The sequence below is a fragment of the Poecile atricapillus genome, unplaced genomic scaffold, assembly GCF_030490865.1.
Source record: "Poecile atricapillus isolate bPoeAtr1 unplaced genomic scaffold, bPoeAtr1.hap1 scaffold_259, whole genome shotgun sequence".
Lineage (NCBI taxonomy): Eukaryota > Metazoa > Chordata > Aves > Passeriformes > Paridae > Poecile > Poecile atricapillus.
In genome coordinates this window covers 12862-30303 of record NW_026709063.1, presented here as the reverse complement: position 1 = coordinate 30303, position 17442 = coordinate 12862, and the positions used below count along the sequence as shown (strand labels likewise).

The 17442-nt window shown below is 60.4% G+C and overlaps 1 protein-coding gene across 1 annotated transcript; it reads right to left on the bottom strand.

Moving 5' to 3' along the window:
• Window positions 1–112: 112 nt before the first annotated feature.
• On the bottom strand, window positions 113–16797 carry LOC131574350 (tudor and KH domain-containing protein-like). Its single transcript, XM_058828786.1, has 11 exons — window positions 16401–16797; window positions 15354–15460; window positions 14018–14213; window positions 11075–11214; window positions 8286–8871; window positions 6213–6376; window positions 4912–5084; window positions 4738–4802; window positions 3157–3308; window positions 974–1042; window positions 113–607 (listed from the first exon to the last, which is right to left on the bottom strand). Exons 1-11 carry the CDS (start codon window positions 16513–16515, stop codon window positions 530–532), a joined length of 1845 nt encoding a protein of 614 aa, XP_058684769.1. The 5' UTR covers window positions 16516–16797; the 3' UTR covers window positions 113–529.
• Window positions 16798–17442: the final 645 nt, after the last annotated feature.

The following is a 17442-nucleotide window of genomic DNA, read 5'->3' as shown; positions in this document are numbered from 1 at the left end:
CGGTTCCCATCCGGTTCCCGCCAGTTCCCACCCGGTTCCCGCCGGTCCCCTCCGGTTCCCTCCGGTTCCCGCCGGTTCCCGCCCGGTTCCCGCCGGTACAGAGCGCTGAGAAACCTCCAACTTTATTAACTCAGAACCACAAACAGTGCAACGGAACAGCCGAACAAGGCGAGGGAACCGGGAGCTCCCGGTAACGGAAAGGGCACCGCCGGCGCTCGGAACCGGCGTGTCGCGTCCTGACAAGAGGCACAAGCGGAGATCCCCGCGGTTCGTCGGTGCCGCCTCCCGGAGGGCACCGGAGAGGGGACTGCACGTGGTGGGGGCACCGGGAACGGCTCCCGGTCACATCCATGGGGTGGCACCGGGAGCAGCTCCCGGTCACCGTGCCGGTGGCACCGGGCACCGGCAGCTTCGGGTGGCCGTGGGGATGTCACCGGGCACGGTGGTGGCACCGGGGAGGGGTCCGGGGGTCCCGGCTCCGGTCTCCCGGGGCAGGGAACGGCACCGGCGTCACCGGAGCGCCCCGGGCTCACCGGGGGGGCTGCGGGGGGACGGGGGCACCGGGAGCGGCCCCGGGGCTCGGGGGGGAGGCGCAGCCCAGATCGTCCTGCCCGGGAAAAGCGGGATGAGCCCACCGGGACACCGGGAGGGGACACCGGGGGGACACCGGGGACACAGGGAGGGGACACCGGGAGGGGACACCGGGGACACTGGGGACACCGGGTGACACCGGGGACACTGGGGACACCGGGTGACACCGGGGACACCGGGAGGGGACACTGGGTGACACCGGGGACACCAGGAGGGGACACCGGGAGGGGACACCGGGTGACACCGGGAGGGGACACCGGGGACACTGGGGACACTGGGGACACAGGGAGGGGACACCGGGTGACACCGGGGACACTGGGGACACAGGGTGATACCGGGAGGGGACACCGGGGACACCGGGGGGACACCGGGAGCTGCTCACCGAGGGCTCCTCGGCGGGACCGGGAACGGCGTAACCCAAACGCACCAGCTCTGCTCCCACATCCAGGCTCTGCGGGAACAACGGAACAACAACGGGAATAACGGGGACAATGGGAACAACGGGAATGGGAATGGGAACAATGGGAACAACAACGGGAATAACGGGAATAACGGGAACAATGGGAACAACGGGAATGGGAATGGGAACAATGGGAACAATGGGGACAACAGGAACAACGGGAATGGGAACAACGGGAACAATGGGAATGGGAATGGGAACAACGGAAACAACGGAACAACAACAGGAATAACAGGAACAATGGGAACAATGGGAATGGGAATGAGAACAATGGGAACAACGGGAACAACGGGAACAATGGGAACAACGGAACAACAACAGGAATAACGGGAACAATGGGAACAACGGGAACAACGGGAACAATGGGAATGGGAACAACGGGAACAACGGAACAACAACGGGAACAATGGGAACAACGGGAACAACGGGAATGGGAACAACGGAACAACAACGGGAACAACGGGGACAACGGGAACAATGGGAACAACGGGAACAACGGAACAACAACGGGAACAACGGGGACAATCGGAACAACGGGAACAACAACGGCAATAACGGGAACAACAGGGAAAATGGGAACAACGGGAATGGGAATGGGAACAACGGGAACAACAGGAATAACGGGAATAACGGGAACAAGGGGAACAACGGGAATGGGAACAACGGGAATGGGAACAACGGGAATGGGAACAATGGGAACAATGGGAACAGCAGGAACAATGGGAACAATGGGAATGGGAACAACGGGAACAACGGGAATAGGAACAATGGGAACAACGGGAACAACGGGAACAGCAGGAACAATGGGAACAACGGGAACAATGGGAACAACGGGAATGGGAACAACAGGGACAACAGGAACAATGGGAACAATGGGAATGGGGACAGGAAACAGGGCCAGGGCCAGCAGGGGGACAGCAGCAGGACAAGGGACACTGGTGGCTCAGGGGACACTGAGAACTGGGGACAGAGGACACAGGTGACAGTGGTGGCTCAGGTGACACAGGTGACACAGGTGACAGACACAGGTGACAGTGGTGACACAGGTGACAGACACAGGTGACACAGGTGACACAGGTGACACAGGTGACACAGGTGACACAGGTGACACAGGTGACAGTGGTGGCTCAGGTGACACAGGTGACACAGGTGACACACCTGTCCGTGGTGCTCGGTGAACAGCTGCACACTGGGCCAGGGCTCAGGGGACACAGGGGACAGGTGACACAGGGGACAGGTGACACAGGGGACAGTGATGGCTCAGGTGACACAGGTGACACAGGTGACACACACAGGTGACACAGGTGACACACCTGTCCGTGGTGCTCGGTGAACAGCTGCACACTGGGCCAGGGCTCAGGGGACACAGGGGACAGGTGACACAGGTGACACAGGTGACACAGGTGACAGACACAGGTGACAGACACAGGTGACACAGGTGACACAGGTGACAGACACAGGTGACAGACACAGGTGACACAGGTGACACAGGTGACACAGGTGACACAGGTGACAGACACAGGTGACACAGATGACACAGGTGACACAGGTGACAGACACAGGTGACAGTGGTGACACAGGTGACAGACACAGGTGACACAGATGACAGACACAGGTGACACAGGTGACACAGGTGACACAGGTGACAGACACAGGTGACACAGGTGACACAGGTGACACAGGGGACAGACACAGGTGACACAGGTGACAGACACAGGTGACACAGGTGACAGACACAGGTGACAGACACAGGTGACACAGGTGACACAGGTGACACAGGTGACACAGGTGACACAGGTGACAGACACAGGTGACAGACACAGGTGACACAGGTGACACAGGTGACACAGGTGACACAGGTGACAGACACAGGTGACACAGGTGACAGACACAGGTGACACAGGTGACACACCTGTCCGTGGTGCTCGGTGAACAGCCGCACACTGGGCCAGGGCTCAGGTGACACAGGGGACAGACACAGGTGACAGACACAGGTGACAGACACAGGTGACACAGGTGACACAGGTGACAGACACAGGTGACACAGGTGACACAGGTGACACAGGTGACACAGGTGACAGACACAGGTGACACAGGTGACACACCTGTCCGTGGTGCTCGGTGAACAGCCGCACGCTGGGCCGTGTTCCCAGCCCGCTCTGGCCGTAGCTGCAGATCCGCGCCACCAGCGGCGTCCACTGCGCACAGTGAGTGAGGCGGTCAAACTCGTCCAGAGCCGCCTCCTGCCACGTGTCACCTGTGGGGACAGGGACAGGGACACTGTGGGGACAGGGACAGGGACACTGCGCACAGTGAGTGAGGCGGTCAAACTCGTCCAGAGCCGCCTCCTGCCACGTGTCACCTGCGGGGACAGGGACAGGGACACTGTGGGGACAGAGACACTGTGGGGACACTGTGGGGACAGGGACACTGTGGGGACAGGGACAGGGACAGTGACACTGCGGGGACAGGGACAGGGACACTGCGCACAGTGAGTGAGGCGGTCAAACTCGTCCAGAGCCGCCTCCTGCCACGTGTCACCTGTGGGGACAGGGACACCATGGGGACACTGCGGGGACAGGGACACTGTGGGGACACTGTGGGGACAGGGACACTGTGGGGACAGGGACACCGTGGGGACAGGGACAGGGACACTGCGCACAGTGAGTGAGGCGGTCAAACTCGTCCAGAGCCGCCTCCTGCCACGTGTCACCTGTGGGGACAGGGACAGGGACACTGTGGGGACACTGTGGGGACAGGGACACCGTGGGGACAGGGACAGGAACAGTGACATTGCGGGGACAGGGACAGCGACACTGTGGGGACAGGGACACCATGGGGACAGGGACACCGTGGGGACAGGGACACTGTGGGGACAGGGACAGGGACACTGTGGGGAATGGTGACACCGTGGGGACAGGGACACCATGGGGACAGTGACAGTGACACCGCGGGGATGGTGACACCGCAGGGATGGTGACACTGCAGGGAATGGTGACACTGTGGGGATGGTGACACTGCAGGCATGGTGACACTGTGAGGAACAGCACTGGACAGGGCCATGGGCCACCCCCCAAGGGGACAGGGCTGTGTGCCACCCCCAGGAGGTGACAGAGCCATGTGCCACCCCCAGGAGGTGACAGGGCCATGTGCCACCCCCAAGAGGTGACAGGGCCAGGTGCCACCCCCAGGAGGTGACAGGGCCATGTGCCACCCCCAAGAGGTGACAGGACCGTGTGCCACCCCCAGGAGGTGACAGGACCGTGTGCCACCCCCCCAAGGACACAGGGCCATGTGCCACCCCCAAGAGGTGACAGGGCCAGGTGCCACCCCCAGGAGGTGACAGGACCGTGTGCCACCCCCAGAAGGTGACAGAGCCATGTGCCACCCCCCAAGGACACAGGGCCATGTGCCACCCTGAGGAGGTGACAGGGCCATGTGCCACCCCGAGGAGGTGACAGGGCCATGTGCCACCCCCAGGAGGTGACAGGGCCAGGTGCCACCCCCCAGGAGGTGACAGAGCCATGTGCCACCCCCCAGGAGGTGACAGGGCCAGGTGCCACCCCCCAAGGACACAGGGCCATGTGCCACCCCCCGAAGGGACAGAGCCATGTGCCACCCCCAGGAGGTGACAGGGCCACGTGCCACCCCCCAAAGGGACAGAGTCACATGCCACCCCTGCTCACCGTTGGGGACAATCCCGGCCAGGCTGCACTCGATGGCCTGGAAGGGCAGGCTCAGGAAGTCGCTCCTGCAAGGACACGGTGAGGACACTCCCAGGGGACAGGGACACTCCCAGGGGACAGGGACACTCCCAGGGGACAGGGACATTTCCCCAGGAATGTCACCCCCTGCCACACCTGAGGGCCCGCAGAGCCTCGGGGGGAGCCTCGCCGTTGTCCCCAAAGTCCACGTAGTACAGGTCCAGGTGGCCGTTGTCCAGCGTCCCCAGGACACGCGCCCGGTACCACTCGCCATCCTCCAGGTACGGAGCGGCCACGATGTCACCGGGGTGCACGGACGGGGGTGGCACCTGGGGACACGGGGACAGTCAGGGGGACACGGGAGGGACAGCAGGGGACAGCAGGGGACAAGGGACAGGAGTGGGATAAGGGACAGGAGGGGACAGGATGGGGATAAGGGACATGGGGGACAGTGCTCGGACAAGAGGGGACACGGGATAAGGGACAGAGCTGGGACATGGGATGGGATAAAGGGACAGGAGGGGACACAGGGACATGGCGAGGATGGGGGACAGTGCTGGGACACAGAGGGCACACAGGGGACACAGAGGGGACACAGAGGGGACACAGAAGGGACATGGAGGGGACACAGAGGGGACACAGAAGGGGCACAGAGGGGACACAGAGGATCACAATGGGGACACAGAGGGGACACTGCAGGGACACACAGAGGACACAGAGGGGACACTGAGGGGACACAGAGGACACAGAGGGGACACTGCAGGGACACACAGAGGACACAGAGGGGACACTGCAGGGACACAGAGGAGACAGAGGGGACACTGCAGGGACACACAGAGGACACAGAGGGGACACTGCAGGGACACAGAGGAGACAGAGGGGACACTGCAGGGACACACAGAGGACACAGAGGGGACACTGCAGGGACACAGAGGGGACAGAGGGGACACTGCAGGGACACACAGAGGACACAGAGGGGACACTGCAGGGACACAGAGGAGACAGAGGGGACACTGCAGGGACACAGAGGGGACACTGCAGGGACACACAGAGGACACAGAGGGGACACAGAGGGGACACTGCGGGGACACTGACACAGAGGGGACACAGAGGATCACAATGGGGACACAGAGGGGACAGAGGGGACAGAGGTGACACTGCAGGGACACACAGAGGACACAGAGGGGACACTGCGGGGACACACAGAGGACACAGAGGGGACACAGAGGGGACACTGCAGGGACACTGACACAGAGGGGACACAGAGGATCACAATGGGGACACTGCAGGGACACAGAGGGGACAGAGGCGACACAGAGGGGACACTGCGGGGACACTGACACACAGGGGACACAGAGGATCACAATGGGGACACAGAGGGGACACTGCGGGGACACTGCAGGGACACTGACACAGAGGGGACACAGAGGGGACAGAGGGGACACTGTGGGACGCACGGCGGGGCTGCTCTGGTAGAAGTGCCCCATCTCGGCTGTCAGTTTGTCCAGCTGCAGGCTGCGCGTCCCCAGCAGTTGGATCCAGAAGTGCCCGGGGCTCTCGGCAGCCGACACGTAAACGTGCAGGTGTTCATCCGCCGCGAAACTGAAATCTGGGCTGGGCACTGCGGGGAGACACGGCACGGGGAACACCCAGATCCACATGAAATCACCCAAAATCCACACCAAATCACACAAAATCCACATAAAATCACCCAAAATCACACAAAATCCACACCAAATCACACAAAATCCACACAAAATCCACATAAAATCACCCAAAATCCAAACAAAATCAACCAAAATCCACACAAAATCACCCAAAATCACACAAAATCCACATAAAATCAGCCAAAATCCACACCAAATCCACACAAATCCACACAAAATCACCCAAATCCACACAAAATCCACACAAAATCACACAAATCCACCCAAAATCCACCCCAAATCACTCAAAGTCACCCAAAATCCACACAAAATCACCCAAAATCACCCAAAATCCACACAAAATCACCCCAAATCCACACAAAGTCACCCAAATCCACCCCAAATCACCCAAAATCCACACCAAATCACCCCAAATCCACACAAAATCACAAAAAATCCACACAAAGTCACCCAAAATCCACACAAAATCACCCAAAATCCACACAAAATCACCCAAAATCCATCCAGAATCACCCAAAATCACCCAAAATCCATCCAAAATCACCCAAAATCACCCCAAATCCACACAAAATCCACCCAAAATCCACACAAAGTCACCCAAATCCACCCAAAATCACACAAAATCACACAAAATCCACCCCAAATCACTCAAAGTCACCCAAAATCACCCAAAATCCACACAAAATCACACAAATCCACACAAAATCCACATAAAATCACTCAAAATCCAAACAAAATCAACCAAAATCCACACAAAATCAACCTAAATCCACCCCAAATCAACCCAATATCCACCCCAAATCCCACCACGGCACAGGGGAACCCCCAAATCCACCCAAAATCCACCCAAAATCACCCAAAATCCACACAAAATCACACAAAATCCACACAAAATCACACAAATCCACCCAAAATCCACCCCAAATCACTCAAAGTCACCCAAAATCCACACAAAATCACACAAATCCACCCAAAATCCACATAAAATCACCCAAAATCCACACAAAATCACCCAAAATCCACACACAATCACCCAAAATCCACACAAAATCACACAAATCCACCCAAAATCCACCCCAAATCACTCAAAGTCACACAAAATCCACACAAAATCACCCAAAATCACCCAAAATCCACACCAAATCACCCAAAATCCACACAAATCCACACAAAATCACCCAAAATCCACACAAAATCACCCAAAATCACCCAAATCCACCTAAAATCCACCCCAAATCACCCAAAATCACCCAAAATCCACACAAAATCACCCAAAATCCACAAAAAATCACCCAAAATCCACACAAAATCACTCAAAATCCACATCAAATCACTCAAAATCACCCCAAAATCCACCCCAAATCCCACCAGACAGCCACGGCATGGGGAACACCCAGATCCACATGAAATCACCCAAAATCCACACCAAATCACACAAAATCACACAAAATCCACATAAAATCACCCAAAATCCAACCAAAATCACACAAATCCACCCCAAATCACCCAAAATCCACCCCAAATCCCACCAGACAGCCACAATATGGGGGAACCCTGAAATCCACCCCAAATCCCCTCCAAATCTACCCAAAATCCACCCAAAATTCCCATCAGACAAACATGGCACAGGGGAACCCCCAAATCCACCCAAAATTCACCCAAAATCCACCTAAAATCCCATTGGAAAAGGCACAGGAGGGCCGGAATCTCCCAAAATCCCTCCAGGAAAGGCACGGGAGGGCTGGAATCTCCCAAAATCCAATTGGAAAAGGCACGGGAAGGATGGAGGGAACCCCCCAGAATCCCAGGAGCCCCCTCCCCACCCACCGTTCCCAACGGGAATCGCCCCAGTGCCGCTCTCACCCTCAAACTTGGGCACGGGAGGCTCCTGGGGCTCCGTGCCTGGCTCCGGGCCCTGGCTCGGTGTCTCCATGCCCCGGTTCGGTGTCCCAGTGCCCTGGCCCGGTGTCTCCGTGCCCTGGCTCGGTGTCTCCGTGCCCTGGTTCGGTGTTTTCAGGGCCTGGTTTGGTGTTTCCGTGCCCTGGCTCGGTGTTTCCAGGCCCTGGCTCGGTGTCTCCATGCCCTGGTTCGGTGTCTCCGTGCCCCGGCTCGGTGTCTCCGTGCCCTGGCTTGGTGTTTCCAGGCCCTGGCTCGGTGTCTCCGTGCCCCGGTTCGGTGTTTCCGTGCCCTGGCTCGGTGTCTCCATGCCCTGGCCCAGTGTTTCCATGCCCCGGTTCGGTGTTTCCGTGCCCCAGCCCGGTGTCTCCGTTGCCCTCTCGGTGTCCCAGTGCTCCTGGCAGCCCCCGGGGCCGGTGGGAACAGCCGGGAGTGGCCCCGGTGGCTCCCGGCGGCTGCCCAGGGGCTGCTTCCGCGGGCAGCGAGCGGCCGCCGCCTGCGCCAGCTCCGAGCGGAACGCCTGCTCCTCCGACAGCTTCTCCAGGATCAGCCTCTGCAAGGATCAGGCAGCGGATCTGGGAACAGCCGCACTCCGGAGAGCGGAACAACAACCCCCAGATCCCTGTGGGACTGACAGAACAAAACAACAACCCCCATATCCGTGTGGGATTGACAGAACAAAACAACCCCAATCTGTGTAGGATTGACAGAACAAAACAACCCCCAGATCCGTGTGGGACTGACAGAACAAAACAACCCCCAGATCCGTGTGGGATTGACAGATCACAACAACCCCCATCCGTGTGGGACTGACAGAACAAAACAACAACCCCCAGATCCGTGTGGGATTGACAGAACAAAACAACAACCCCCAGATCCGTGTGGGATTGACAGAACAAAACAACAACCCCCAGATCCGTGTGGGATTGACAGAACAAAACAACAACCCCCAGATCCGTGTGGGATTGACAGAACAAAACAACAACCCCCATCCGTGTGGGATTGAATGGTCACAACAACCCCCAGATCCGTGTGGGACTGACAGAACAAAACAACAACCCCCATCCGTGTGGGATTGATGGAGTAAAACAACCCCGAGCCGTGTGGGACTGACAGAACAAAACAACCCCCAGATCCATGTGGGACTGACAGAACAAAACAACCCCGATCCGTGTGGGATTGACAGGTCACAACAACCCCCATCCATGTGGGATTGATGGAGCAAAACAACCCCAATCCGTGTGTGATTGACAGAACAAAACAACCCCGAGCCGTGTGGGACTGACAGGTCACAACAACCCCCATCCGTGTGGGACTGACAGAACAAAACAACAACCCCCATCCGTGTGGGATTGATGGAGTAAAACAACCCCGAGCCGTGTGGGACTGACAGAACAAAACAACCCCAATCCATGTGGGATTGACAGAACAAAACAACAACCCCCAGATCCGTGTGGGACTGACAGAACAAAACAACCCCCAGATCCGTGTGGGACTGACAGAACAAAACAACAACCCCCAGATCCGTGTGGGATTGACAGATCACAACAACCCTGATCTGTGTGGGACTGATGGAGCGAAACAACAACCCCCCATCCGTGTGGGACTGACAGGTCACAACAACCCCAATCCGTGTGGGATTGACAGAACAAAACAACCCCGAGCTGTGTGGGATTGACAGGTCACAACAACCTGGATCTGTGTGTGATTGACAGGTCACAACAACCCTGATTCGTGTGGGACTGACAGGTCACAACCACCCAAATCGGTTTGGGATCACACGATCAAAAGAACCCAAAGGGCACGGGGAAGATCCCGAGGGGATGAGGAGGATCCCGAGGGCACAGGGAGGATCCCGAGGGCACAGGGAAGATCCCGAGGGGATGAGGAGGATCCCGAGGGCACAGGGAGGATCCCGAGGGGATCAAGAGGATCCCGAGGGCACAGGGAGGATCCCAAGGGGACGAGGATGATCCCAAGGGCATGGGGAGGATCCTGAGGGGATGAGGAGGATCCTGAGGGGACCAAGAGGATCCCAAGGGCACAGGGAGGATCCCGAGGGGATCAAGAGGATCCTAAGGGCACGGGGAAGATCCCGAGGGCATGAGGAAGATCCCGAGGGGATGGGGAGGATCCTAAAGGGATGGAGAGGATCCCAAGGGGATGAGGAAGATCCCGAGGGGATCAAGAGGATCCCAAGGGCACAGGGAGGATCCCGAGGGCACAGAGAGGATCCTGAGGGGATCAAGAGGATCCCGAGGGCACAGGAGGATCCCGAGGGGATGAGGAGGATCCCGAGGGGATCAAGAGGATCCCAAGGGCATGGGGAGGATCCCGAGGACACAGAGAGGATCCTGAGGGGATCAAGAGGATCCTGAGGGGATCAAGAGGATCCCAAGGGCACAGGGAGGATCCCAAGGGGATGAAGAGGATCCCGAGGGGATCAAGAGGATCCCAAGGGCATGGGGAGGATCCCGAGGGGATGAGGAGGATCCCGAGGGGATGAGGAGGATCCCGAGGGCACAGGGAGGATCCCAAGGGGATGAGGAGGATCCTGAGGGGATCAAGAGGATCCCAAGGGGATCAAGAGGATCCCGAGGGCACAGGAGGATCCCGAGGGGATGAGGAGGATCCTGAGGGGATCAAGAGGATCCCGAGGGGATGAGGAGGATCCCAAGGGCACAGGGAGGATCCCGAGGGGATCAAGAGAATCCCAAGGGCACAGGGAGGATCCCAAGGCTCCGATCCACGCTCACCTTGGCCACCTCCACCTCCTTGCGGGTGCCCAGCAGGCGGATGCAGCGCAGCGGGGCCAGGCTGGCCCCGGGCTCCTGGCCACACTCCACGCGAGCCCCCGAGCTCCGGCAGATCCCCCGCACCGTCTCCCCACCACGGCCTGCGGGAAATCAGGGACCGGGAACGGGACAGCCCCGGGAGCTTCCGCACCGGAAACGAGACCACGGGAAAGGGGAGGAAAGGATCGGGGTGGGAAACCAGTCTGGGGTGTCGGGAAAAGGGTGGGAAATGAGTCTGGGGTGTTGGGAAAGGGATGGGAAACCAGTCTGGGATGTTGGGAAAAGGGTGGGAAATGAGTCTGGGATGTGGGGAAAGGGGTGGGAAATGAGTCTGGGATGTTGGGAAAGGGGTGGGAAATGAGTCTGGGATGTGGGGAAAGGGTGGGAAATGAGTCTGGGGGATGCAGGGGTGGGAAGGGAGTCCAGGATGTTGGGAAAAGGGTGGGAAACCAGTCTGGGATATCGGGAAAAGGGTGGGAAATGAGTCTGGGGTGTTGGGAAAGGGTGGGAAATGAGTCTGGGATGTTGGGAAAGGGATGGGAAACCAGTCTGGGATGTTGGGAAAGGGATGGCAAATGAGTCTGGGGGATGCAGGGGTGGGAAGGGAGTCCAGGATGTTGGGAAAGGGTTGGGAAGGGAGTCCAGGATGTTGGGAAAAAGGTGGGAAACCACTCTAGGATGTTCGGAAAGGGGTGGGAAATCAGTCTGGGAAGTTGGGAAAGGGGTGGGAAACCACTCTGGGATGTTGGGAAAGGGGTGGGAAACCAGTCTGGGAAGTTGGGAAAGGGGTGGGAAATGAGTCTGGGATGTTGGGAAAGGGTGGGAAATGAGTCTGGGGGATGCAGGGGTGGGAAACCAGTCTGGGATGTTGGGAAAGGGGTGGGAAACCAGTCTGGGAAGTTGGGAAAGGGGTGGGAAACCAGTCTGGGATGTTGGGAAAGGGTGGGAAATGAGTCTGGGGGATGCAGGGGTGGGAAGGGTGTCCAGGATGTTGGGAAAGGGTTGGGAAGGGAGTCCAGGATGTTGGGAAAAAGGTGGGAAACCACTCTAGGATGTTGGGAAAGGGGTGGGAAACCAGTCTGGGATGTTGGGAAAGGGTGGGAAATGAGTCTGGGGGATGCAGGGGTGGGAAGGGAGTCCAGGATGTTGGGAAAAGGGTGAGAGAGGAGTCTGGGATGTTGGGAAAGGGGTGGGAAACCACTCTGGGATGTTGGGAAAGGGGTGGGAAACCAGTCTGGGATGGGGAGGAGGAAAGAGTGGAAAGGCCCCCTGGGATAAGGAAAGGCAGGGAAAGGCCCCTGGGACTGACAGGAAAGAAAATTCCCACAAGGAATAGGGAGAAGGGAGTGGAAGGGCCCTGGGACTGGGGAGAAGGGAGTGGAAGAGCCCCCCAGGATGGGGTGGAAGGGCCCCCCAGGACTGGGATGGAAGAGACCCAGGATTAGCAGGAAAAGCGGTGGAAGGGCCCCTCAGGATTGGGGAGAAAGGGTGGAAAAACCCCTGGGATTGGGGGAAGGACCCCCAGGATTTGGGGAAGGGGATGGAAGGACCCCAGGAGACTGAAAGGGACCCCCAGGATTGGGGATGGCTCTGGGGGTTGGGAAAGGATCCCGGGATTTGGGAAGGCACAAAAGCTCCCCTGGGATTGGGGCTGACCCTGTGGGTGTGGAAGAATCCCAGGATTTGGGGTGTCCCAGGGGTACAGAAATTCCCCCCAGGATTTGGGGTGTCCCAGAAGTTCCCCCCAGGATTTGGGGTGTCCTTGTGGGTACGGGAGGTTCCCATGGGATCAGGGATGATCCAGAGGGACACAAATGGTTCCCCCCGGAACTGGGGGTCTCCTAGGGGCTGTGGAAGCTCCCTCCAGGATTTGGGGTGTCCCTGTAGCTATGGAAGGTTCCCCCCGGGATTTGGGGTTTCCCAAGGGACACAGAACCTTTCCCCACAGGATTTGGGGTGTCCCTGGCTAAGGAAGGTTCCCCCATGATTTGGGGTTCCCCAGGATTTGGGGTTCCCCAGGATTTGGGGTTTCCCAAGGGATACAGAACCTTTCCCCCAGGATTTGGGGTGTCCCTGTGGCTATGGAAGGCTCCCCCTGGGATTTGGGGTTTCCCAAGGGACACAGAACCTTTCCCCCCAGGATTTGGGGTTTCCCAAGGGACACAGAACCTTTCCCCCTGGGTTTTGGGGTTTCCCAGGATTTGGGGTTTCCCAAGGGACACAGACCTTTTCCCCCAGGATTTGGGGTTCCCCAGGTTTTGGGGTTTCCCATGATTTGGGGTCCCCCAGGATTTGGGGTCCCCCAGGATTTGGGGTTTCCCAAGGGACACAGACCTTTTCCCCCAGGATTTGGGGTTCCCCAGGTTTTGGGGTTTCCCATGATTTGGGGTCCCCCAGGATTTGGGGTTTCCCAAGGGACACAGAACCTTTCCCCCAGGATTTGGGGTTCCCCAGGATTTGGGGTTTCCCAAGGGACACAGAACCTTTCCCCCCAGGATTTGGGGTCCTCCAGGATCTGGGGTTTCCCAAGGGACACAGAACCTTTTCCCCCAGGATTTGGGGTCCCCCAGATTTTGGGGTTTCCCAAGGGACACAGAACCTTTCCCCCCAGGATTTGGGGTTCCCCAAGGGACACAGAACCTTTCCCCCCAGGTTTTGGGGTTTCCCAAGGGACACAGAACCTTTCCCCCAGGATTTGGGGTTCCCCAAGGGACACAGAACCTTCCCCCAGGATTTGGGGTTCCCCAAGGGACACAGAACCTTTCCCCCCAGGATTTGGGGTTTCCCAAGGGACACAGAACCTTTTCCCCCATGATTTGGGGTCCCCCAGGATTTGGGGTCCCCCAGGATTTGGGGTTCCCCAAGGGACACAGAACCTTTCCCCAGGTTTTGGGGTGCCCGTACCGATGATCCTGCCCACGGCGTGCTGGGGCACGCGCAGCTGCTCGGCCACGGGCGCGCTGTCGGCCACGATTCGCAGCACGGCCGCCCTGGCCCGGCACACCTGGCCCGGGGAGCCCGAGATCTGCACCAGGGACTGGCCCCCTTCCTCCTCCTCCTCCTCCTCCACATCGATCTGGGCTCCCGTCTCCTGCCTCAGCTGCGGGGACAGCGGGGATCAGCCATTCCCGGTGATCCCAGTGATCCCGGTGATCCCGGTGATCCCAATGATCCCAGTGATCCCAGTGATCCCGGTGATCCCGGTGATCCCAGTGCTCCCGGTGATCCCGGTGATCCCGGTGATCCCAGTGCTCCCGGTGATCCCGGTGATCCCAGTGATCCCGGTGATCCCGGTGCCCCCCGGTGCCCCCGGTGATCCGGGTGATCCCGGTGCCCCCTGGTGCTCCCGGTGCTCCCAGTGCTCCCAGTGATCCCAGTGCTCCTGGTGATCCCACTGATCCTGGTGCTCCCGGTGATCCCGGTGCTCCCGGTGTCCCCAGTGCTGCCGGTGCTCCCGGTGCTCCCGGTGATCCCAGTGATCCCGGTGCTCCCGGTGATCCCAGTGATCCCAGTGATCCCGGTGCTCCCAGTGCCCCTGGTGCTCCCAGTGCTCCCGGTGCCCCCGGTGATCCCAGTGCTCCCAGTGCCCCCAGAGCTCCCGGTGATCCCGGTGCTCCCGGTGCTCCCGGTGTCCCCCGGTGCTCCCAGTGTCCCCGGTGCTCCCTGGTGATCCCAGTGATCCCAGTGATCCCAGTGCTCCCAGTGCCCCCTGGTGCTCCCGGTGATCCCAGAGCTCCTGGTGATCCCGGTGCTCCCGGTGATCCCAGTGATCCCAGTGCCCCCAGAGCTCCCGGTGCTCCCAGTGATCCCGGTGCTCCCGGTGATCCCAGTGATCCCAGTGCCCCCAGAGCTCCCGGTGCCCCCGGTGATCCCAGTGCTCCCGGTGATCCCAGTGCCCCCAGTGCCCCCAGTGATCCTGGTGATCCCAGTGCTCCCGGTGCTTCCGGTGATCCCGGTGCCCCCAGTGATCCCAGTGATCCCGGTGCTCTCGGAGCTCCCGGTGCTCCCGGTGCTCCTGGTGTCCCCAGTGCTCCCGGTGTCCCCAGTGCTCCCGGCGCTCCCAGTGCTCCCGGTGTCCCCGGTGCCCCCAGAGCTCCCGGTGATCCCAGTGCCCCCAGTGCCCCCAGTGATCTCGGTGCTCCTGGTGTCCCCAGTGCTCCCGGTGTCCCCGGTGTCCCCGGTGCTCCCAGAGCTCCCGGTGTCCCCGGTGCTCCCGGTGCCCCGTTCCCGCCGCACACACCTGGTTGATGGTGGCTCCTCGGCGGCCGATCAGCGATTTCAGCGCCGTGCGGGGAACCCTCACCGCCACCTCCAGCCCCTCATCTGCCACCAAGGTCACCTGCGCCTCTGAGGGGACAGCGGAGGGTCCCCAAAGGGTCCCCAGGGGGTCCCCAAAGGGTCCCCAGGGTGTCCCCAAAGAGTCCCCAGGGGGTCACCGAGGGGTCCCCAGGGTGTCCCCAAAGGGTCCCCAGGGGGTCACCGAGGGGTCCCCAGGGGGTGACAAAGAGACAGGAAGAGACTGGGACCTTCCCAGGGGGGTTACAAGCGAAATCCTCAAGGGAAAAGTGACTCTGATGGGTCCCCAATGCCCAGGGTGCCCCCAGAAGGTCCCCAGGGTGTCCCCAAAAGGTCCCCAAAGGGTCCCCAGGGGGTGACAAAGGGACAGGAAGGGACTGGGACCCTTCCCAGGGGGGTTACACAGGAAATCCCAGAGGGAAAAGTGACTCCCACAGCCTCCCACTCCTCAGGAGGTCCTGGCATGGTCCCCAAAGGGTCCCCAGGGTGTCCCCAAAGGTCCCCAGGGGGTGACAAAGGGTCCCCAGGGTGTCCCCAAAGGTCCCCAGGGTGTCCCCAAAGGGTCCCCAGGGTGTCCCCAAAGGTCCCCAGGGTGTCCCCAAAGGGTCCCCAGGGTGTCCCCAAAGGTCCCCAGGGGGTGACAAAGGTCCCCAGGGTGTCCTCAAAGGTCCCCAGGGTGTCCCCAAAGGGTCCCCAGGGTGTCCCCAAAGGTCCCCAGGGGGTCCCCAAAGGGTCCCCAGGGGGTCCCCAGAGGGTCCCCAGGGTGTCCCCAGAGGGTCCCCAGGGTGTCCCCAAAGGGTCCCCAGGGTGTCCCCAAAGGTCCCCAGGGTGTCCCCAAAGGGACACAGAGGGACAGGGACCCCTCCCAGGGTGGATCCCACGGGAATTCCCAGCGGGAGAAGCGACCCCCGCCGCCTCCCCCTGCCCACGGAGAGCCCCGGGGCGGCTGCCGGGGGTCCCGTTCGGGCCCGGTGCAGGGACCCGCACCCACCTCGGCTCTCCCGGTAGCGCCGGTACAGGATGTAGAGCACGGTGGCGGCGGCCGGGACGCCCAGGAGCAGGGCGGTTTTCTGCAGGCCGCTCAGGCTGTGCACGGAGCCCGCCATCGCCGCCTCCTTACCGGGCCGTTACCTCCCCTCACGGAGGGCTCGGCTCCGGGCCCGCCGGTGCAGGCCCCGGGCACGGTAACCGGCAGCGGAGCCCCCGCAGGCACCTCAGCCGTGCCGCCCGGGTGGTCTCACGGTACCCGCAGGTATCGGAGCCACCCCCGGGGCCCGCAGCGACCCTGGTTCCGAGCGGCCCGGCCCCGGTTCGGGCCCGGCCCCGGTTCGGGTCCGGTGCGGCCCCGGTGCCGCCGCCGCCGCCTCCCGCGCCCCGCCGCTGGCCACGCCCCCTCCCGCTCTCCACCAATCACATCGCTGCTCCTCCCCCCTCAGCCAATCACAGCGCAGCTCCGCACCGCCCCCATCCAATCACCGCCTACGGAGCAGCGGCCAATCCCCGCGAGGCCGCCCACAGGAGGGTCGGGAATGAAGCAGCCAATCAACGGCGAGTAGCGGATGTGTAAACCAATCAGAGAACGAGAAAATGTGGATGTCCGGCCCCCGTTTTGAGTGACAGGCATGGGAGCCTATAGGAACTCGGAGCGCTGGGCGGGGCGGGGCTTTAATGCCGCCCCCGGTGTCCCCGCGTGTCCCCGTGACGGAGTCCACGGACACGCGCTCCCCAAAAACGCCTTTATTTCCCTTTATTTCCCTTTATTTCCCTTTATTTCCCTTTATTTCCCTTTATTTCCCTTTATTTCCCTCAAACGGAGCCGCCGCCACTCCCCACTGACCCCCCGACACCGCGTGGGGTGACCGGGGGACAGCCCGGGATTCGCCCGCGGGTGACAGGGACAGCCGGCACCCACGGGTGACAGGGACATCGGGCACCCACGGGTGACAGGGACATCGGACACCCACGGGTGACAGGGACATCGGGCACCCACGGGTGACAGGGACACGGGGCACCCACGGGTGACAGGGACATCG